At 41.6% G+C, this 23,560-nt stretch overlaps 2 protein-coding genes across 6 annotated transcripts in view; one reads left to right on the top strand and one right to left on the bottom strand.

Annotated features, from left to right (window-relative positions):
* Nucleotides 1-11,890, top strand: part of TRPV3 (transient receptor potential cation channel subfamily V member 3) — a 33,626-nt gene extending 21,736 nt beyond the window's left edge. For 4 of the 5 annotated variants that reach the window (XM_070735406.1, XM_070735403.1, XM_070735404.1 and 1 more), the window contains 5 exons: nt 3,102-3,168; nt 5,946-6,217; nt 6,648-6,760; nt 8,756-8,826; nt 10,211-11,387. In XM_070735406.1, coding sequence (XP_070591507.1) covers nt 3,102-3,168; nt 5,946-6,217; nt 6,648-6,760; nt 8,756-8,826; nt 10,211-10,305 — 618 coding nt within the window. In that variant the 3' untranslated portion in view covers nt 10,306-11,387. Of the gene's footprint in view, nt 1-3,101; nt 3,169-5,945; nt 6,218-6,647; nt 6,761-8,755; nt 8,827-10,210 lie in introns of all 5 variants that reach the window. The other variant, XM_070735405.1, reaches the window with a different exon arrangement.
* A 963-nt stretch (nt 11,891-12,853) lies between these two features.
* ASPA (aspartoacylase) overlaps nt 12,854-23,560 on the bottom strand; it is a 29,588-nt gene continuing 18,881 nt past the window's right edge. The window contains exons 3-6 of the mRNA XM_070735409.1: nt 21,458-21,551; nt 19,224-19,331; nt 16,059-16,168; nt 12,854-14,263 (exon numbers count right to left, since the gene is read on the bottom strand). Of these exons, the coding sequence (XP_070591510.1) occupies nt 14,072-14,263; nt 16,059-16,168; nt 19,224-19,331; nt 21,458-21,551 (504 nt within the window). The 3' untranslated portion in view covers nt 12,854-14,071. The remainder of the gene's footprint in view (nt 14,264-16,058; nt 16,169-19,223; nt 19,332-21,457; nt 21,552-23,560) is intronic.

Here is a 23,560-nt window from a genome sequence, read left to right as displayed (position 1 = left end):
TCTCTCTCTTCATCAATCTGTCATCTTTCTCTCTCTCTCCAAAGCCCCTGAGAGTAGGACAAGAAGCAGTGGGTGGAAACTAAACAAGGAAGCCGCATAGAACTAAGGATTGTCAAGTGAACAGTTGGATTTCACAGAAGTTTGATTTACTTGGAGTTATATTGTGTTGTTTAAGTATTCCCTTTATTTGAGCAGTGTATATTTCTTCTTTATTTAAATTCTCTGTTAAGATGGTTTAGGTTCCATAGTCTTTTTCAACATATTTCATTAATTGGACATAGAAGTCCAATTAATAAATAAACAATAATAAAATATAAGGTTAATAATAATAAAATATAAGGCTAAAACGTATGAAGAATGGTTGCAGGAACTGGGCATGGCTAGTTTAATAAAAAGGACCAGGGGAGACATGATAGCAGCCTTCCAACCTCTCAGGGGTTGCCCCAAAGAATAAGGAGTCCAACTATTCTCCAAAGCACCTGAAGGTAGAACAAGAAGCAATGGGTGGAAACTAAACAAGGAGAGAAGCAGCTTAGAACTAAGGAGAAATTTCCTGACAGTCAGAACAATTAATTTGTGGAACAGCTTGCCTCCAGAAGTTGTGGATGCTCCAACACTGGAAGTCTTTAAGAAGATGGATAACCATTTGTCTGAAATGGTGTAGTCTCTTACCCAAGCAGGGGGTTAGACTAGAAGACCTCCAAGGCCCCTTTCAACTGGGATATTCTATATCTATTCTATATCCATTTATCTATCCATCCATTCAACCATCCATCCATCCATCTTTATCTGATATTATATCTATTAACAATCCACAATATACTTCTCTTCTCTCTATACACTAATGACTGCATCTCATACGATCCATCTGTTAAACTACTGAAGTTTGCAGATGATACAACAGTGATCGGACTCATTCGAGACAATGATGATTCCGCATACAGACGGGAAGTTGAACAACTATCCTTGTGGTGTGACCAGAACAATCTAGAACTGAACACACTCAAAACCGTAGAAATGGTGGTAGACTTTAAGAGAAACCCTTCCACCCTTCCACCTCTCACAATACTAGACAACACAGTATCAACAGTAGAGACCTTCAAATTTCTAGGTTCTATCATATCTCAAGACCTAAAATGGTCACCTAACATCAAAAACATCGTCAAAAAAGCACAACAAAGAATGTTCTTTCTGCGCCAGCTCAGGAAGCTCAAACTGCCCAAGGAGCTGCTGATTCAGTTCTACAGAGGAATCGTTGAGTCTGTCATCTGCACCTCCATAACTGTCTGGTTTGGTGCTGCAACCCAACAGGACCGACACAGACTTCAGAGGAGAATCAGAATTGCAGAAAAAACAATTGCTGCCAAGCTGCCTTCCATTGAGGACCTGTATACTGCACGAGTCAAAAAGAGGGCGGGTAAAATATTTACTGACCCCTCACATCCTGGACACAAATTGTTTCAACTCCTACCCTCAAAACGTCGCTACAGAGCACTGCACACCAAGACAACTAGACACAAGAACAGTTTTTCCCGAACGCCATCACTCTACTAAACAAATAATTCCCTCAACACTGTCAGACTTTCTACTAAATCTGCACTTCTATTCTACTAGTTTTTCTCATCATTCCTATCACCCATTTCCTCCCATGTTGACTGTATGACTGTAACTTGTTGCTTCTATTCTATGATTTTTATTAATATTGCTTCTTCATTGCTTATTTGACCCCTATGACAATCATTAAGTGTCGTACCACATGATTCTTGACAAATGTATATTTTATTTTATGCACGCTGAGAGCATCTGCACCAAGACAAATTCCTTGTGTGTCCAATCACACTTGGCCAATAAAAATTCTATTCTATTCTATTCTATACATTAGTTCCCTGGTGATCATACCTGATTCTCCAACATCCTTTGAGATGTCTAGAGTTCAACTCCCAGATTTCCCCAATCGGCGTGCTTAAAGATATGCTGGCTGGGGAATTCTGGGAGTAGATGTCCGTCCATCTTCAAATGCCCAGGTTTGAGGGAAAAACTGCATTAGGCAAGAAGACCTCCATCATTTCCTACAAACTCGTCCATTATTTAAATGCCTTCCATTGAGGACCTGTATACTTCACGAGTCAAAAAGAGGATGGTGAAAATATTTACTGACCCTGCACATCCTGAACATAAACTGTTTCAACTCCTACCCTCAAAACGTTGCAGAGCACTGCACACCAGACAACTAGACACAAGGACAGTTTTCCCCCGAACGCCATCACTCTGCTAAACAAATAATTCCCTCAACACTGTCAGACTTTCTACTAAATCTGCACTTTTACTCTACTAGTTTTTCTCATCATTCCTATCACCCATTTCCTCCCATGTTGACTGTATGACTGTAACTTGTTGCGTATATCCTAAGATTTTTATTAATATTGCTTCTTCATTGCTTATTTGACCCCTATGACAATCATTAAGTGTTGTACCACATGATTCTTGACAAATGTATATTTTATTTTATGTACGCTGAGAGTATATGCACCAAGACAAATTCCTTGTGTGTCCAATCACACTTGGCCAATAAAAAAATCTATTCTATTCTATTCTATTCTAGACACAAGGACAGTTTTTCCCCAAACACCATCACTCTGCTAAACAAATAATTCCCTCAACACTGTCAACTTTTACTAAGTCTGCACTACTATTACTACTAGTTTTTTCTCATCATTCCTATCACCCATCTCCTCCCACTTAGGACTGTATGACTACCAGGTGTTGCTTGTATCCTAAGATTTTTATTAATATTGATTGTTTCCTCATTGCTTATTTGACCCCTATGACAATCATTAAGTGTTATATCTCATGTTTCTTGGCAAATGTATATTTTATTTTATGTACGGTGAGAGCATCTGCACCAAGACAAATTCCTTGTGTGTCCAATCACACTTGGCCAATTCCATTCTATTCTATTCTAAATGATCTCAAGTGGAGGCCTATCTCCACTGCTGGAAACCAAATTATCCATGTAAATACATTCAGAAATAGTAGAGCAGCGTCATTTATTTTCCTGTGCTTTAAATTCACCATTCCTGCTTTTTTCTTTTGTCTTGTAGGTCATTTTGCATGACGTGATCAAGTTTATTGCCGTCTATCTGGTGTTTTTGTTTGGATTTGGCGTAGGTAAACTGAATTTGATGCTTTTATTCGGTAGGGCATCCGTGGACTGTGGGCGCAGTGTTCAGAGAAGGCACAATGGGTTTGCCAGCTGTGCCATCCACTTTTTTTTGAGTGTGTATATATATATATATATATATATATATATATATATATATATATATATATATATATATATATAAATGCACGCATTGCAGAACATAAAAATGCAGTCAAAAAAGAAGAAAAAACTTCCTCCCTTGTCCAGCACATTAAAAAAACAGGGCATGAAATTGACTTTGAAAAAACTAAATTACTTTCCAAAACAGTACACGTATGTAAAAGAATAATCATGGAAGCCATAGAGATAGAAAAACATCCCCTCAGCATGAACAAACGAAATGACACGTCCCGCCTACCAGAAATTTGGAAACCAGCCTTAAACAAAAAAAACATATAATCATCACCATGTCAATCCTTCAATTAAATGTGATTCCACCAACCAATCAAATTATTAAAACACACCCAATCTACTTGCTACATTCAAACCAAATCTCCACCCCCACCACTATATATAAGGAACAAATGGCAGTTGCAAACAAACTATATTTACAGCAGCACGAAGCTTACAACTTCAGCCTGATGATGGTGAATGTGATTTCACTGAAACGTCGCATAGACACTCAAAATATTACACGGGGCAAAACCTGAACTCAGAACAATCGACATATATTTATTTATTTATTTATTTATTTATTTATTTCTCCAACATACAATAAAACATACATAAAATGATAAAAAAAACACAGTATCATTGCCTAAAAATAAGAATATATAACATTTCCTTTCTCAGATCTTTAAAACTAGCTAGACATAAAAACATTAATCTGTAGGATTCATGAGCAAATACTGTATTTTCCCCAATTTTATAGTAGTCAGAATCTTCTTTATCCTAAAGTTTAACAGCAAGTCTATTCATTTCAGCACATTCGAAAATCTTACACAGCATTTCTCTTTTGTTTGGTATCTTATTCAATTTCCAATTTTGTGCATATACTATTCTAACTGCTGTCACCATATGTACAGTTAAATACACTGCACAAAAAATAAAGGGAACCCTCAAATAACACATCCTAGATCTGAATGAATGAAATATTCTCATTGAACACTTGGTTGTGTACAAAGTTGAATGTGCACAACAGCCTGTGAAATTGATTGTCAATCAGTGTTGCTTCCTAAGTGGACAGTTTGATTTCACAGAAGTTTGATTTACTTGGAGTTATATTGTGTTTTTTAAGTGTTCCCTTTATTTGAGCAGTGTATAGTTCTTCTTTATTTAAATTCTCTGGTAAGATGCCCAGAAGAAATATCTCTGGTTTAGGTTCCATAGTCCTTTTCAACAACTTCCATTAATTGGACATAGAAGTCCAATTAATAAATAAACAATAATAAAATATAAGGTTAATAATAATAAAATATAAGGCTAAAACATATGAAGAATGGTTGCAGGAACTGGGCCTGGCTAGTTTAATGAAAAGAAGGACCAGGGGAGACATAATAGCAGCCTTCCAACATCTCAGGGGTTGCCACAAAGAAGAGGGAGTCAAGCTATTCTCCAAAGCACCTGAAGGTAGAACAAGAAGCAATGGGTGGAAACTAAACAAGGAGAGAAGCAACTTAGAACTAAGGAGAAATTTCCTGACAGTCAGAATGGTTGATCAGTGGAACAGAAGTTGCCACCAGAAGTTGTGAATGCCCCAACACTGGAAGTTTTTAAGCAGATGTTGGATAACCATCTGTCTGAAGTGGTGTAAGGTTTCCTCCATAAGCAGGGGTTGGACTAGAAGACCCCAAGGTCCCTTCCAACTCTGTTGTAGTAGTAGTAGTAGTAGTAGTAGTAGTAGTAGTAGTAGTAGTTGTTATTATTATTATTATTATTATTATTATTATTATTATTAATACAACAAAGCAAACGAGATCACTATGCTGGATTTCGTATTTCATCACCAGTCAGGCACTTCCCAAGCACCTAGGACTGCGTGATGTAGCAGCGAATTATGTTTGCCGATCCCAGTAAAGTGGCCTTTTGCAATTGACAGGTGGAGATTTTGTCAATTCCGATGGTTTTCAAATGTCCGCTGAGATCCTTTGGCACTGTGCCCAGCGGGCCAAGGACCACTGGGACCACTTTCACTGGCTTATGCCAGAGTTGTTGCAGCTCGATTTTTAACTCTTCGTATTTTGGCAATTTTTCTAGCTGCTTCTCTTCTATTATTATTAGTAGTAGTAGTAGTAGTAGCCGCCCCAAGTCTTCGGAGAGGGGCGGCGTACAAATCCAAATAATAAATAAATAAAATAATAAATAAATAAAGTAGTGATATTGCTATTATTATTATTATTATTATTATTATTATTATTATTATTATTTATTAGATTTGTATGCTGCCCCTCTCCGTAGACTCGGGGCGGCTCACAACAATAACAAGAACAATGTAAGAACAAATCTAATAATTTAAAAAACACTAAAAACCCCATTATTAAAAGCAAGCATACAAACAAACATACCATGTATAAACTGTATAGGCCCAAGGGAGATGTCTCAGTTCCCCCATGCCTGACGGCAGAGATGGGTCTTAAGAACTTTACAAAAGGCAAGGAGGGTGGGGGCAGTTCTGATCTCCGGGGGGAGCTGGTTCCAGAGGGCCGGGGCCGCCACAGAGAAGGCTCTTCTCCTGGTTCCCGCCAAACTATTGCTATTAATAAAAAAAGACTTACTTTTCTCCCCCCTCCTATTCTCCCCCCAGCTCTTGCTGCCCTGGTGGAGTCGTGTCCCGAAGACAGCAAATGCAACGAGTACAGCGTCTTGGGAAGCATCGAGGTGGACTTATTCATGCTGACCTTGGGCCTGGGCGAGTTGGACGTCCCGAAAAACGCCAAGTACCCCATCCTCTTCCTCCTGCTCCTCATCTCCTTCGTGATCCTGACCTTCGTCTTGCTCCTCAACATGCTGATCGCCCTGATGGGAGAAACGGTGGAAGACATCTCCAAAGAGAGCGAACACATCTGGAGGCTGCAGGTCGGATTTTAAAAAGTCCCTTGGGGGGGAAACGGGATTGAATTTCATTTTTTCATTTCATTTTATTGGATTTGTATGCCGCCCCTGTCCGTAGACTCGGGGCGGAATCCAGATGGTCTAGGGCAGGGCTAGGCAAAGTCGGCTCACTCACCACTCACATCACTAACGACCAGATGACTGCAAGGAATATCAATCCTTCTGTTCTCTACTATTCCGCCAGAACTGAAGAAGCTTCTCAGACAAAGAGTGAAACGTCTTCAAGAAAAAAAAACCTCCAGTTGCCTGTTGAAAAAGCACCTTTGGGGGGATTGTATTCAGAGCAAATTTTTTGGGGGGGGATATGTATGTGTGTGTGTCACTTATTTTCACCTGCGGACAGAAAAACGTTTGGGGATCTTCTTTTGAAACTTCCTTCTTGGTTTTATCCCAGAGAGCCAGGACGATCGTGGAGATCGAAAAACTTCTCCCGAGGTTCCTGAGGAGGAAATTCGAACTCGGGGAATGGTGCAAAGTGGCCGACAACGACACGCGGTTGTGTTTAAGGTAAGGGCTGGTGGGCCGGATAAGAGGGGTTTTGCTTTGCTGGGGAGGGGGGGGCAAAGAGAGGAGAATGGATTTGCAGAGGAAGTCCTGAGATAAGGAAAGTGTTTCTGCAGCAATGAGGATGAAACGGAAGAAGGAATTTCTCGTAGAAGAGAATATTTGTAGCTAAGAGTTGGATTATGGTGCTCTGAGCTTGGTAGTTTTCTTGCCGATGTTTCACTGCCCAACTAAGCGACATCATCAGTACTGGAAGGAAAGGAAGGAAGGAAAGGATGAGAAGAGGAAAGGAAATGGAGAAGGAAGGAGGGAAGGAAGAAAGGAAGAAGGAAGGAAAAATGAGAAGGAAGGCAAGGAAATGGAGAAGGCGGGAAGGATGAAAGAAAGGAAAGGGAGGGAGGGAGGAGGGAAGGAAGGATGAGAAGGAAGGAAAGGAAATGGAGAAGAAAGGGGGAGGGAAGGAAGGAATGAAAGAAAGGAAGGAGGAAGGAAGGAAGGAAAAATGAGAAGGAAAGGAAATGGAGAAGGAAGGAGGGAAGGAAGAAAGGAAGGGAAAGAAGAAGGGAGGAAGGAAAAATGGGAAGGAAAGGAAATGGAGAAGGAGGGAAAGAAGGAATGAAGATGAAAAGGAAAGAAAGGAAATGGAGAAGAAAGGAGGGAGGGAGGGAAGGAAGGAATGAAAGGAAGGAAGGATGAAAAATGAGAAGGAAAGGAAATGGAGAAGGAGGGAGCGATGAAAGAAAGGAAAGGGAGGGAGGAGGGAGGGAGGAAGGAAGGATGAGAAGGAAGGAAAGGGAATGGAGAAGAAAGGGGGAGGGAAGGAAGGAATGAAAGAAAGAAAGGAGGAAGGAAGGAAGGAAAAATGAGAAGGAAAGGAAATGGAGAAGGAGGGAGGGATGAAAGAAAGGAAAGGGAGGGAGGAAGGAGGGAGGGAGGGAGAAAGGAAGGATGAGAAGGAAGGAAAGGAAATGGAGAAGAAAGGGGGGAGGGAAGGAAGGAATGAAAGAAAGAAAGGAGGAAGGAAGGAAGGAAGGAAAAATGAGAAGGAAAGGAAATGGAGAAGGAAGGAGGGAAGGAAGAAAGGAAGGGAAAGAAGAAGGGAGGAAGGAAAAATGAGAAGGAAGGAAAGGAAATGGAGAAGGAAGGAAGGAAAAGGAAAAGGAAGGAAGAAAGGAAGGGAAAGAAGAAGGGAGGAAGGAAAAATGAGAAGGAAGGAAAGGAAATGGAGAAGGAAGGAAGGAAAAGGAAAAGGAAGGAAAGGAAATGGAGAAGAAAGGAGGGAGGGAGGGAAGGAATGAAAGGAAGGAAGAAAGAAAGGAAAAATGAGAAGGAAATGGAGAATGAAGGAGGGAAGGAAGAAAGGAAGGAGAAAAAAAAGGAAAGGAGGAATAAGAGGACTGTGGGGTCCTTGGTGTTCTCTGAGTTTGATGGTTTTCTTGCAGACATTTCATGACCCAACTAGGGAACATCATCAGTAGTAGAAGGGAGATGGGGTTGTGCAGGAAGAAAAGAAGGAAGGGAAGGAGCAGGAGAAAGAGAAGGAGAAGAGGATAACTGGGCGGTCCTTAATGCTGTCTGAGCTTGGTTGTTTTCATTATTTGCAGATGTTTCATTACCCAACTCTGCAACACCATCAGTACTTGAGGGGAGTGGGAGCTTGCCCTGCCCTTGTTTGTAGGAGTGTTCTTGGTGTTTCCCTTTAATAGGCTGTTCAGTTCAATTCAATTCAATTTATTAGATTTGTATGCTGCCCTTCTCCGAAGACTCGGAGACTGTTGCTTGATGGTTTCTCTGAATGGGCAGTTTCTTGATTGGAGAATTATTTTCTTCTCCATAGTTGCTCTCGCATTAATCCTGGCATTGCATTTCTGGTGTTGATGATTGGCAAGAAGATTATTTTGGTCATTTTGCTTCTCATTAGCATTTTGACTGTCTCTTTTGCACACTATGTAGGTGTGGTTTAGGTAAATGGAATTAATTTATACACTTTCTAACTAGAATCAATGAAGTCAAATGGACGGAGTGGAAAACCCACGTGGCCTTTATCAACGAGGATCCAGGAGCTACAGGTAATTGAACGCCGCTGAGTTATAGTTAAAAACTAAGTCTAGATTTTTTTTCCCCCTAAAAATGTTTGCTGATAATAGAGGTACATATGTTGGTTACCATTTAATAATCAATTCCAGGTAATAGAAATATATACAGGTAATCAACTTATGACCTTCCTTCCTTCCCTTCCTTATTTTTCTTTTTTCTTTTTTTCTTTCTTTCTTTCTGTCTGTCTGTCTATGTATGTATGTATGTATGTATGTATGTATGTATGTATGTATCTATCTATCTATCTATCTATCTATCTATCTATCTATCTATCTATCTAATCATTTATCATCGCTCTCTCTTTCTCCTCTTTTTCTTATATAATCTCCTTATATCTATCTCTATCTTCTCTATTTTTCCATCAATCTATTTGATCTATATCTATCTATCTATCTATCTATCTATCTATCTATCTATCTATCTATCTATTTATCTATCTAATCATTTATCATCACTCTCTCTTTCTCCTCTTTTTCTTGTATAATCTCTTTATATCTATCTCTATCTTCTCTATATATCCATCAATCTATTTGATCTATATCTATCTATCTATCTATCTATCTATCTATCTATCTATCTATCTATCTATCTATCTATCTGTTTATACATCTGTCTTTCTCTCCGTCCATCTCTATCCATTCCTTCCTTCCTATGTTTCTATTCTTAGAAACATAGAAACATAGAAGACTGACGGCAGAAAAAGACCTCGTGGTCCATCTAGTCTGCCCTTATACTATTTCCTGTATTTTATCTTACAATGGATATATGTTTATCCCAGGCATGTTTAAATTCAGTTACTGTGGATTTACCATCCACGTCTGCTGGAAGTTTGTTCCAAGGATCTACTACTCTTTCTTCATCTGTCTCCTATCTTTCTTTCTTTCTTTCTTTCTTTCTTTCTTTCTTTCTTTCTTTCTTTCTGTTTCTTTGTTAAACATGTATAGGATAGTAGTAGTTTCTATAAACATAACATAAATAAAAAGTAAGGATAAAAGAGGATAATAGGACAGTAGGGAAGGGACGTTAGGCACAATGGTGCGCTTATGCACGCCCCTTACAGACCTCTTAGAATTGGGGAGAGGTCGACTGTAGACAATCTAAGGTTAACGTTTTTGGGGTTTGGGGAAGAAAGCACAGAGTCGAGTAGGGCATTCCAGGCATTGGTCGCTCTATTGCTGAAGTCGTATTTTCTGCAGTCAAGTTTGGAGCCATTAACATTTGCTTTGTATCTGTTACGTGCTCGTGTATTGCTGCAGTTGAAGGTGAAGTAGTCATTAACAGGAAGGACTATAGTTAAGTCAGAACAGAGGCATCGGAAGTTGCAAATGAACCTGCTTTTCCCGTTTCTCGTTTCAGAGTGCAGCAGAGTGCAAGACACCTCAAGGAGTAACAGCAAAACCACGCTGAACGCCTACGAAGAAATTTATGACTTGCCAGAGACCACCGTTTAAGTTGTGCCCGGCACCGGGAGCTTTTTTAAGACCGTGACGTTTTCAGAGAAGCGACGCAAAAGGAGCAGGAGGATGCACCCGGGTTCCTGAGCTCGGTTAGACTAGTGTTCAGACGAAGAGGGGCAACCCCACTGCTGTCACAAGAATGTTGGCCAAGAGTTGCAAGCAGGGGAGAAAAAGGGTGCTGCTAACCTAGATTGTCTCAACTCTGTGGGAAGCCGTCGACTTCTTTCGTTGGCGAACAAGGGCCTGACCCGAAGGGGAATACATTTCAGATTTCAAGAGAAATCACAGCACAAAATCTGCAGTATTGAGCACATTGGGGATGATTTTTTTTCCTGGTGGATTGGGACCTTCTCTCCTTTTTCGCTCTGACGGGCTAGAGAGTCAGCGAAGTGGGTCAGGACCAGCCCTGGGGGTCAACGGGTCTCCTGGGTCAACGGAGTTCCATGCTCTACCTGGAGGTGACCTCAAGCCAATGTTGGCTAATCTTGGAAACGAACCAAGATTGATTCTGGTTTGTCCTCAGGCAGAGAAAGAAGACTTTTAGGAGTAAACATCTGGTGGGTGGAGATGGCAGAGGTTTCGCCGCACCGTTATCACTAAGGACACTTCCCGGATGAGGGTGTTGCAAGAGTTTTTCTATTTACCTTGAAAAGAAACATCACTTTTTTTTTACATGGTAAATTTGGGGAGGTGATATTTGGGGGGCATTTTTGTACACTTTTGTACACTGTGTGTGTGTGTGTGTTGTGTGTGAGTGTGTGTGTGAGAGAGAGAAAGAGAGAGAGAATAAGAAAAAAAAGAATGAGAAAGAAAAAGAGAAAAGGAGAAAGAGAGAAGTGAAAGAAAAAAGAGAAAGAGAAAAGAAAATGAGAAAGAGAAAGGAGAGAGAAAAGAGAGTGAAAGAAAAAAGAGTAAAAGAGAGAGAAAAAGACAGAGAAAAGAGAGAGAGAGAAAGAAGAGAGAGAAGAGAGTGAAAGAAAAAAAGAAAAAGAACGAGAAAGAAAAGGAGAGAAAAGAGTGAAAGAAAAAAAGAATAAAAGAGTAAAAGAGAGAGAGACAAAGAAAAGAGAGAAAAAGAGAGTAAAAGAAAGAGAAAAAGAGAGAGAAAGAGTAAAAGAGAGAGAGAGAGACAAAGAAAAGAGAGAGAAAAAGAGAGAGAAAAAGAAAGAGTAAAAGAGAGAGTAAAAGAGAGTGAAAAAGAAAAAGAGAGAGAAATAAAGAGATGCATGCTTCTCCAAAGAATTTTTTTTAATTCCACGGATGTGCAGTATTTATTCAAGTATTTCTTGGTGTGTGTTTTTTGTAAGTGATGTTTTGTGAGCGTTGCCATAGAGCAAATAGCTCCTTTTTGATCTGCACTTTACAGCCAGATGTGCAATTTGGCAAAAAAAAAATCTCCCTGTGGAAAAGCGAGAGACACATACGGCATTTGTCATTTTTCCAAACCGGATGATTTTATCCAGGGATTTATCAGACATGGGATTGTGTTGTTTTTTAAAAATATATATACAAATAGACACTGTAGATATATATATATATTGCAAATAAGAGAAATAAAGTCAATTGTTTTATAAACCCCTCTCATCTCCCCGGTGTACAATTCTGTGGCAGCCAGGAAAGAACCAGAAATTTGAACTCTTAGAGATGGTCCTCAACTTACGACCGTAATGAAGTTTGCTCATTAGAGTTGCGATGGACATAAAATAGGTCATCCATCCAGTTTTATGTACTTATGATGATTGCAGTGTCCCTGGGTTATGCGTTCCCGTTTTGCAACCTTCTGACCAGCAAAGTCAGATTCACATAAGAACCGTCATGCTAACTTAACATCAATTAACAAAAACAGTCAGGAAGTGGGGGCAAAACCTGTTTAACGACTCTGTGGATCAGCATCGAAGTTTGTGGGGCTCAACACTCCAAGACCAGGGAAGTATTAATACCACTCTACTATGCCCTGGTCAGACCACATCTGGAGTACTGCATCCGGTTTTGGTCACCACACTTCAAAAGAGACATTGAAACTCTGGAGAAGGTACAGAAAAGAGCAACCAAAATGATTAGGGGATTAGAAACCAAGACTTGCGAAGAGAGATTGCGGGAACTGGGCATGGACAGCCTAGAGAAAAGGAGGGCCAGAGGGGACATGATAGCTGTATGTTAGGGGTTGCCACAGAGAGGAGGGGGTCACTCTATTCTCCAGAGCACCAGAGGGCCGGATGAGGAACAACGGCTGGAAGCTGACCAAGGAGAGATTCAACATGGAGATAAGGAGGAACTTCCTGACGGTCAGAGCGATCAACCAATGGAACAGCCTGCCTGCAGAGGTTGTGAACTCCCCAATTCTGGACACTTTCAAGAGGAGGTTGGACTGCCACTTGGCTGGGGTGCTTTAGGATTCCTGCTCAGGCAGGGGCTTGGACTTGATGACCTACATGGTCCCTTTCAACTCTAACAATAAATAAATAAACTGTGGTCATAAGTCAAGGATTATCAGCAGCCTCAAAACCCAGCCCTGAAAAAAAGAAGCGTTAAAAACAGCAACTTGTAAAGTGCATAAAAAAAGTTTTATAATTGTTGACAGTGTGCATTGTTTTCTAAGTAAGTGCTCTCTAGTTCTTACAACAGCGGTCGGCAATCTGCAGCTCTGGAGCCGCATGTGGCTCTTTTCATCTGTCTTCTGCGGTTCCCTGTCGCCGGTCGGCTCCACACTTGATAGGGGTTTCGGTTAGGACAGGTAGAGGAAAAAAGGATGCTGCTCTAGGAGGAGACTCTATGGTGGGGGAAATGGACTTCCAGTCAACAGAGGAAAAAAGATGCTGCTCTAGGAGGAGACTCTATGGCGGGTGGGGGAAATGGACTTCCAGTCAGCAGAGGAAAAAGGATGCCGTGCTAGAAGAAGACTCTATGGTGGGGGAAATGGACTTCCAGTCAGCAGAGGGAAAAAAATGCTGCTCTAGGAGATTCTATGGTGGGGGAAATGGACTTCCTGTCAGCAGAGGACGACGTGCTAGGATAAGACTCTATGGTGGTGGTGGGGGAATGGACTTCCAGTCAGCAGAGGAAAAAGGATGCCCTGCTAGGAGGAGACTCTATGGTGGGGGGAAATGGACTTCCAGTCAGCAGAGGAAAAAGGATGCCGTGCTAGGAGGAGACTCTATGGTGGGGGGAAGGAACTGGACTTCCGGTCGGTTCCAGAATTTAACTGGGCGCTTCCGGTTGGGATCTTTATGTGTTTAATGTTGCCAACCAGGGGTGGATTCCCAATTCTGCTGCTATCAGTGTGCTACCTGCGTAGCTTTGTCCTGCTGCGGGTGTGCATGCACATCCCAGCGAGATTTTGCTTCTGCCCATGCGCAGGAGGCAAAATCTCGCAAGGGACAAGCACACGAGAGAGATTTCAACTATTTTTTTTGCTTCTGTGCATGTGCAGAAGCAAAAAATTGCTGAAATCTCTCTCTCTCACACACACACAAGCACACATCCCGTTGTGAATTTTTGCTTCCTGCCCATGCGCAGGAGCAAAATCTTGCTGGGATGCGCACATGCGCCTGCAGCAGAAGCAAAGCTGCACACCCAGCTCAATTTTCGCAATCGGTACGGCGTTCTTATCCATACCAATAGCAACCCAATATTGTTGCCGACCCCTGACTCACAGTGATAAATTGAAGTTTTGGTTTTAGAAGCTACAATGTCTTTAGGCCACCTTGAGCGGGAAATATTTGCAGGCACTTCAGAGGAAGTTTAAAAAACAATCCCGGGTTTAAGAGACTCGGAGCCCTTTGGCGCTCAATTTTTCTTTCGCCGTCGTTACGAAGGCTTGCTGCTTCTCGTAATAGGCAGCTTCGTTCACAAAGGTTGGGTACACCGTCCCTTCGCCATTGTACGCCATGGTCCGTCCGTCCAGATTCAAAAATATGGGATCACCCGGATTTAGCGGCTGCCAGTCTTGATCCTACGGGACAGGAACAAGATAAATCTTGCGAAATAAATACGCCAACCATTTGGATAAGGCCTTTTAAAGCAAGCCTAAAATAAAGTGATCTCTCGCCACTTCGCGGTTCACCTTTCGCGGCTTCAGTGCATCACGGGTTGCTGCTGGGGCTTAACCTGGTGCGGAGCGGAGCCTCTGGGAGCCCCTCGCGAGGAGGATTCCCCATATGCACACATTTTATTTATTTATTTATTCAATTTGTATGCCGCCCCTCTCCGTAGACTCAGGCGGCTCACAGCAATAGTAGAAAACAATATAGAATACAAATAAAATATTTAAAAAACTAAAAACCCATAATTTAAAAAACATACACACAACATACCATACATAAACTATATAGGCCTGGGGAAGTTATCTCAGTTCCCCCATGTCTGAAGTCAGAGGTGGGTCTTAAGAAGTTTACGAAAGGCAAGGAGGGTGGGGGCAATCCTAATATCCGGGGGGAGTTGATTCCAGAGGGTTGGGGCCACCACAGAGAAGGCTCTTCCCCTGGGTCCCGCCAGACGACATTGTTTCGTCGACAGGACTTGGAGAAGGCCAACTCTGTGGGACCTAACTGGTCGCTGGGATTTGTGCGGCAGAAGGCAGTCTCGGAGATATTCTGGTCCGATGCCATGAAGGGCTTTATAGGTCATAACCAACACTTTGAATTGTGACCGGAAACTGATCGGCAACCAGGGCAGACTGCGGAGTGTTGGTGAAACATGGGCATATTTAGGGAAGCCCATAATTGCTCTCGCAGCTGCATTCTACACGGTCTGAAGTTTCTGAACACTCTTCAAAGAGTGAGAGAGCGTTACAGTAGTCGAGCCTCGAGGTGATGAGGGCATGAGTGACTGTGAGCAGTGACTCCCGGTCCAGATAGGGCCGCAACTGGTGTCCCAGGCGAACCTGGGCAAACGCCCCCCTCGCCACAGCTGAAAGATGGTTCTCTAATGTAAGCTGTGGATCAAGGAGGACGCCCAAGTTGCGGATCCTCTCTAAAGGGGTCAGTAATTCCCCCCTCAGGGTAATGGACGGACAGATGGAATTATCCGTGGGAGGCAAAACTGATGTACGCGCATCTCCAGGTGACCAGCAGGTGCCCTTGAGTGTCTGGTGGGCGCGTGCATGCATCGGAGTGAGATTTAGCTTCTGTGCAAGCGCAGGAAGCAAATCTCGCAAGAAGACACGCAGGCGGCTGAGATTTTGGCGATTGCACAGAAGCACGGAAGCAAAAAATAGCTGAAAATTACCGAACTCTCTCTTGCACGCGTGTCCTCTCTCAAGATTTTGTTTTTTGCACATGCTCCAATCCTGCTCCGATGCGAGCGTGCACAGCCTCCAGCTCCATTTCCCCTACTGGTGTGGCCTTCCCTCTACCAACACCCTGTTCCAGTAGGAGCCTGATACTGGGTACGACCCTTTTTCACATGACCTTTGCAGCATCCTCACGAGCACGTCAGCAAAAATCCAGAGGCTTGGCAACTGGCATGTACTTATGATGGTTGCACTGTCTCAGAGTGATATGAGCCGATTTTGACCAGCATAAGTCAATGGGGAAGCCAGATTCACCTAACAACTGTGTTACTCACTTAGCAACTGCAGTGATTCACTTAACCAATGTGAAAAATGGGGCAAAACTTCACAACGGTCTCACTTAGCCACCAAATTTTTGATCTCAATTGTGGTCGTAAGTCAAGGAATACCTGTACCATACACATTAGATTTCCCACCGCAGCTGTTCAGAAATAGGAGAATCGTCACACGCGTTTACCTGTAAATTAGGGTGAATGACAGCCATAATCTCATTTTTTTGGTTCCTGGGATAATCAATTTTCTCCAATAATTTATAAGTCTCAATGGTGCATGGAGGGAATTCTTGTCCTGTAGAGAAAACGGTGCATATCTTCAAAGGTTTGTGCCAAACGATTGACCTTGTTTTAGAGATGCCATTGCTGATCATGATTTTAGCCACTACAATGGATTATTTGTTAAAGCAAACTAATTGTGTAAATTGCAGTTAGACCTGATGATTGGAAACTTCTCAATAAATCACCTTCCTTACAGTTGGGATGCTGCACTAGTCAAAAAGAGGGCTGTGAAAATATTGACTGACCCCTCGCATCCTGGACATAAACTGTTTCAACTTCTATGTTCTGCCGGCGTGTTTCAACCGCCCGTAATTACAGGGTAATTAGTCCAGGAAGACACACACCACACGATAAAAGGAAAACCCAAAAGTCTTTATCAACAGAAAAACAGAAACAGCTCCCCTTTTAAATGTCAAAGGGATTTTCTGGTACACACAAGGCACAGGTGAAATGCAATCTAATTGCTCACCCAATAACTGGGAAATTGAGTCCAATTCTAAAGTCCAGAGAGTCCACACACACAATTCTGAACAGCAAAAAACCACGATCTTGATGAAACAATGAATCAGATAAACTGCCATGAGGCTAACACACCAGGGTGCACTTAAAACCCACCTCTGCCGCCAGGCATGGGGGAATTAAGACTTTTTTCTCCCCCTAGGCCGTTACAACTGTATACATGGTATGTTTGTATGTATGTTTGGTTTTTATATATTAAGGGGTTTTAATTTGCTTTTAGTATTGGATTTTATTGTACAGTGATCCCTCGAGTTTCGCGATCTCGATCTTCGCGAAACGCTATATCGCGATTTTTCCACCCGATGACGTCACTCTCTTCCTTCCTTTCTCATCTTTCTTTCTCTCTCTTTCTCTATCTTGCTTCTTCCTCTCTCACACTCTCTTCCTCCCTCTCTCATCTCTTTCTTTCCTTCTCTCTCTTTCTCTATCTCTCCCCCTCTTGCTGGCGGGCGGCGGGCGGCGGGCGGGCGAGCGGGGGCATCAGCGAGGAGCCGGGGTTTCCCCTTTGCGTGGGCGGCTGGGAACGCAAACTCCACCATCTACGCATGCACGGCCATAGAAAAAAGGGCGCGCATGCGCAGATGGTGTTTTTACTTCCGCAACCCTACATCGCGAAAAATCGATTATCGCGAGGGGTCTTGGAACGGAACCCTCGCGATAATAGAGGGATCACTGAATATTTTCATGATTGTTGTTAGCAGCCCCGAGTTTTCGGAGAGGGGCGGCATATAAATCCAATAAAACTTAAACTTAAACTTTTATCTGTAGCACTAATTACAGCAGCCCCACCCAACCATAGGTGGCCTCATTTTCTCTTGTAATAATCATTCAGTTGTTGTCTCCTATGCATCACTCTACGCATGCGTGGATGTGTCATTAATTCTTGTTCAGAATCCAGGGATGATACAGATGATTGATCTCCTCCTGGGCTGTCTGCCAAACTCCCTTCTTCCCTGTCACTCACGCTTCCTTGGTCAGAGGAGACAAATTCTACTGGAAGCAAAACAGGCCTGCGGCATGTGGATGTCTCCCCCACATCCACCTTCACATTGCTTGGGGCAGGAGCTGGGCCAGAGCTAACCACAACATTCTACCCTCAAAACATTGCTATAGAGCACCACACACCAAGACAACTAGACACAAGAACATTTTTTCCCGAACGCCATCACTCTGCTAAACAAATAATTCCCTCAACAGTGTCAAACTATTTACTAAGTCTGCACTTCTATTACTACTAGTTTTTTTTCATCATTCCTATCACCCATCTCCTCCCACTTATGACTGAATGACTGTAACTTGTTGCTTGTACCCTTAACATTTCTATTAATATTGATTACTTCCTCATTGCCTTTTTGATTCCTATGACAATCATTAAGTGTTGTACTTAATGATTCTTGACAAATGTATCTTTTTTCTTTTATGTACACTGAGAGCATAGGTACCAAAGACAAATTCCTTGTGTGTGCAATCACACTAGGCCAATAAAGAATTCTATTCTGTTCTGTTCTATTCTATTCTGAAAGGTGAAATTTTCATGTCACACCTTATAAAGGAGAAAAGGAAAGAAATCAAGGAGAGAAGTAACTTAGAACTAAAGTGAAATTTCCTGACGATTAGGACGATTAATCAGTGGAACAGCTTGCCTCCAGAAGTTGTGAATGCTCCAACAATGGAAGTTTTAAAGAAGATGTTGGATAACCATTTTGTCTGTAGTGGTGTAGGGTGATCTGCCAAAGTAGGGGGTTATTTATTATTATTATTATTATTTATTAGATTTGTTTGTCGCCCCTCTCCGAAGACTCGGGGCGGCTCACAACAATAAAAACAGTACAAATCCAATAATTAAAAACAGTTTAAAACCCCTTAATGTAAAAAACAATCATACATCTCATACAAACCATACATAAAACGAAAATGGCCCAGGGGAATCAATTTCCCCATGCCTGACGACAGAGGTGGGTTTTTAGGAGTTTACGAAAGGCAAGGAAGGTGGGGGCAATCCTATTATCTAGGGGGAGTTGATTCCAGAGTGTTGGGGCCGCCACAAAGAAGGCTCTTCCCCTGGGTCCCGCCAGATGACATTGTTTCGTCGACAGGACTCAGAGAAGGCCAACTCTGTGGGACCTAACCGGTCACTGGGATTCGTGCGGCAGAAGGCGGTCCTGGAGTTATTCTGGTCTGATGCCATGAAGGGCTTTATAGGTCATAACCAACACTTTGAATTGTGACCGGAAACTGATGGGCGACCAATGCAAACGGCGGAGTGTTGGTGTAACATGGGCATATCTTTGAGAGCTGTAGGCAAGAAAAATTCATTTTGATATATGCCGATTAGTGTACAGGGAAAGCTATTCTAAGTCATTTTAACTTTTCTTGAATATACTAAATATTATTTTTTCTAAAAAGCCATCAACATAAAAGAACCCATAAAACAGTGAAGACGCTGAGAACATTCTAGAAAAAAGGTTTGGTGATGTTTTTAAAAAATGACACTTCCACCCGCAGAAGGTGCGACCCTAAATGACAGGGACTACCTTATAATGCTGTACCTGCATTGAATTTTGCCACGAAATCCAGCCCGTGTCGGACGATGGTCCTCATTTTATCCAAAATGTCGGCCCTCAGAACACCTTGAGGCTGAGGGCCAACTTCAACACCTGGAGGAGAAACCAAGGAACCATCAATACCTCTCCTTTGGAGACACCAGAGAAGACACGGTCCTCCTCTTTGTGATGGCCCTAGAGCAGAGGTAGGCAAAGTCAATCATGCCAGCTCAGGAATTCTGGGAGTTGAAGTCCACAAGTCATAGAAGAGCCAACTTTGCCTACCCCTGCCCTAGAGGGATGTGGTGGGTGTCCACATTTTATCATATATTTATGGTTTATTTTTTAGTAAAGTTATTATATATTAATACCATCATCATTGTTATTTTAGCCAGTGTCTACCCACTGTAAGATGAAGGCCTCCTTTGCGTGTTTTTAACTGATACATGCAAAAGAGGCCTTCATCCTGCAATATATTGAATATTTATATGATATTAATAATTCATAATAATATAACATATGATATATGATATGATATAATATAATATGTAATATAATAATATAATATAATATAATGTAATGTAATGTAATGTAATATAATGTAATGTAATGCAATACAATACAATATAATATAATATTTATGTTATGTGTATGTATAATATTTGCAGTAATAATATATAAATTTCATAAATAATAAATATTAATATTACATATTATATATTATTGTATTATATATCAATATATTAATAAATTACAGTATTTTGATATATAATACAATAATATATAATATGTAATATATAATTTAAATTAATATATAATATATAAAATATAAAAATCAATATATTATTTACATTACAAATATTAATATTTATTTATTATTTGTGAAATTTCCAGGTAGTCCTCGACCTTGTTGCTGTGAGCTGCCCCGAGTCTATGGAGAGAGGCCGCATTCAAATCTAATAAATTATTATTATTATTATTATTATTATTATTAATTATTATTAATTATTATTATTATTATAGAAACATAGAAACATAGAAGACTGACGGCAGAAAAAGACCTCATGGTCCATCTACTCTGCCCTTATACTATTTCCTGTATTTTATCTTACAATGGATCTATGTTTATCCCAGGCATGTTTAAATTCAGCTACTGTGGATTGACCAACCACGTCTGCTGGAAGTTTGTTCCAAGGATCTACTACTCTTTCAGTAAAATAATATTTTCTCATGTTGCTTTTGATCTCTCCCCCAACTAACTTCAGATTATGTCCCCTTGTTCTTGTGTTCACTTTCCTATTAAAAACACTTCCCTCCTGAACCTTATTTAACCCTTTACTAGACAGATTGAGTTCATGAAGTCTTTCCTGATACGTTTTTTCAGCCATAGTTGTTAAGCAAATTAATGCAGTTGCTAAGTGAGTCGTGCAGTCATTAAGCGAATCTGGCTTAGCCGATGACTTCACTTGCTTAGAAGCTGGCTGGGAAGGCCACCAACAGCGATTCCCACGGGAATGGGATGCCGCAGCTATCATTCATGCAAGCTAAACCGCCGAATTTTGATCAGGCGACCGTGGGGGAAACTGAGATGGTCATAAGTGTGAGGACTGGCTGCAAGGCTCTCTTTTTTGTGTGTGCCAACTTTGAACAGTCATTAAATTAATGCTGGCAAGTCAAGGACCACCCGATAACTATGGTACCTCTGGAACCACCTGCTACCGCACGAATCCCAGCGGCCAATAAGGTCCCACAGAGTTGGCCTTCTCCGGGTCCCGTCAACTAAACAATGTTGTCTGGCGGGCCCCAGGGGAAGAGCCTTCTCTGTGGTGACCCCGGCCCTCTGGAATCAACTCCCCCCGGAGATTAGAACTGCTCCTTGTCTTCCGTAAGCTACTTAAGACCCACCTATACCGCCAGGCATGGGGGATTTGAGACATCTTTCCCCCAGGCTTATTATAATTTATGTTTGGTATGTATGTGCTGTTTGGTTTTTAATTATGATAGGGTTTTTAGTTTTTTAATATTAGATTTGTGCCATTATAATATTGTTTTTATCGTTATTGTGAGCCGCCTCGAGTCTTCGGAGAGGGGCGGCATACAAATTTAATAAATAATAATAATAATAATAATTATTATTATTATTATTATTATTATTATTATTATTATTATTATGGAAACATGTCTAGAAACGCAAGAACGTTTGCTAAAAACGGAACGGGGTTAATAAACATCATATTTACCAATCGGATGTTTTGCTACGGATCGAGTCGTTGCGTATTTCAAGTTGGGGTGTTTGAGAAGTAACACCGGACATCTTTCTGGGGACACGGCATGCTGCAGAAAACATCAATTTAATGTTCTCGTTATCCGAGTAGGCCTCAACTTACAATCCCAATTGTACAGAAAACATTTCTGTTTGCAAAGCAAAACAGTTCTTAAGTGAATAAAGCACACACAAAAACCAGATGTGCCAGAGAGTTGGGTTGTAATACGGCGCAGGTTGCCGCTATCGCTGTTACCAGTATAATGTGCACCCAGTTTTGCTTCTCCTGCGCATGCCCGCACGTCCCAGCAAGATTTTGTTTTTGCGCATGTGAAGGAATCAAAATCATGTGAAGGGACATGCGCGGGAGAGATTTCGGCGGGTTTTTTGCTTCCGCGAATCGCACACAAGCACGCGCCCCCTTGTGAGAGTTGGCTCTCTGCGCATGCGCAAAAACAAAATATCGCTGGGATGCATGTGGGCGCACGCAGAAGTGAAGCTGTGCGCGGTCAACTTTCGTTACTGATGCGCATGTGTCCTTATCTGTACCAGTAGCAATGTGCTACTGTTTGCAATGATGCACCCACTACAGTGTTCCCTCGATTTTCGCGGGTTCAAACTTCGCGAAAAGTCTATACCACGTTTTTGAAAAATATTAATTAAAAAATGCTTCATGGGTTTTTTCCCTATACCACGGTTTTTCCCGCCCGATGACGTCATATGTCATTGCCAAACTTTTGTTTGCCTTTAATAAAAAATTTTTTAAATAAACTTTAATAAATAAATAGGGTGAGTAATAATCTAAATGGTTGCTAAGGGAATGGGAAATTGCAATTTAGGGGCTTAAAGTGCTAAGGGAAGGCTTGTGATACTGTTCATAGCCAAAAATAGTGTATTTACTTCCACATCTCTACTTCGCGGAAATTCGACTTTCGTGGGCGGTCTTGGAACGCATTCCCCGCAAAAATCGAGGGAACACTGTATTTTGAAGATGTTTACAAAAATACACACACGTACACACACACACACCCTGGTCAGATGCCCCTGAAAATAATGGGCTGTCTCTCCCTTTTGCAACATTCAACCGATCGTTTAAAATAGACAACGTGGCAAGCTATAATTTTCTCCGGTTGATGAATTAGCGCTACAAGAGCCTTCATTAATTTCCGGGCACACGGCAAAGTTAATTGCCGGAGGCTTAAACTCTCGTTGCTGTAACACACAGGACACACCAGCCTTAAGCAGTTTTTCCAACAAGGTCCCCTTGGTCTGAATACAAATCAGGCCTCGGACAAGTTAGACTCGACTAGAAATATTGCAAGGGCCCTTTGGAGGTCTTCTAGTCTAACCCCCTGTTCAAACAGGAGAACCTCTAGCAGGGATGGCAAACCTTTTTTTTCCTCGGGTGCCGAAAACACACATGCCCATGCTATCGAGCGCACAGGCATGCCCACACATAGAAATATAGAAGTCTGATGGCAGAAAAAGACCTCATGGTCCATCTAGTCTGCCCTTATACTATTTTCTGTATTTTATCTTAGGATGGATATATGTTTATATCCCAGGCATGTTTAAATTCAGTTACTGTGGATTTATCTACCACGTCTGCTGGAAGTTTGTTCCAAGGATCTACTACTCTTTCAGTAAAATAATATTTTCTCATGTTGCTTTTGATCTTTCCCCCAACTAACTTCAGATTGTGCCCCCTTGTTCTTGTGTTCACTTTCCTATTAAAAACACTTCCCTCCTGAACCTTATTTAACCCTTTAATATATTTAAATGTTTCGATCATGTCCCCCCTTTTCCTTCTGTCCTCCAGACTATACAGATTGAGTTCATTAAGTCTTTCCTGATACGTTTTATGCTTAAGACCTTCCACCATTCTTGTAGCCCGTCTTTGGACCTGTTCAATTTTGTCAATATCTTTTTGTAGGTGAGGTCTCCAGAACTGGACACAGTATTCCAAATATGGTCTCACCAGCGCTCTATATAGCGGGATCATAATCTCCCTCTTCCTGCTTCCCTCTAGCTATGCTATGCAGCCAAGCATCCTACTTGCTTTTCCTTCCGCCTGACTGCA

This window comes from Erythrolamprus reginae, chromosome 1 (genome assembly GCF_031021105.1).
Source record: "Erythrolamprus reginae isolate rEryReg1 chromosome 1, rEryReg1.hap1, whole genome shotgun sequence".
Lineage (NCBI taxonomy): Eukaryota > Metazoa > Chordata > Lepidosauria > Squamata > Dipsadidae > Erythrolamprus > Erythrolamprus reginae.
The sequence above is the reverse complement of the archived record's forward strand: the minus strand, read 5'-3'. Positions and strand labels throughout refer to the sequence as shown.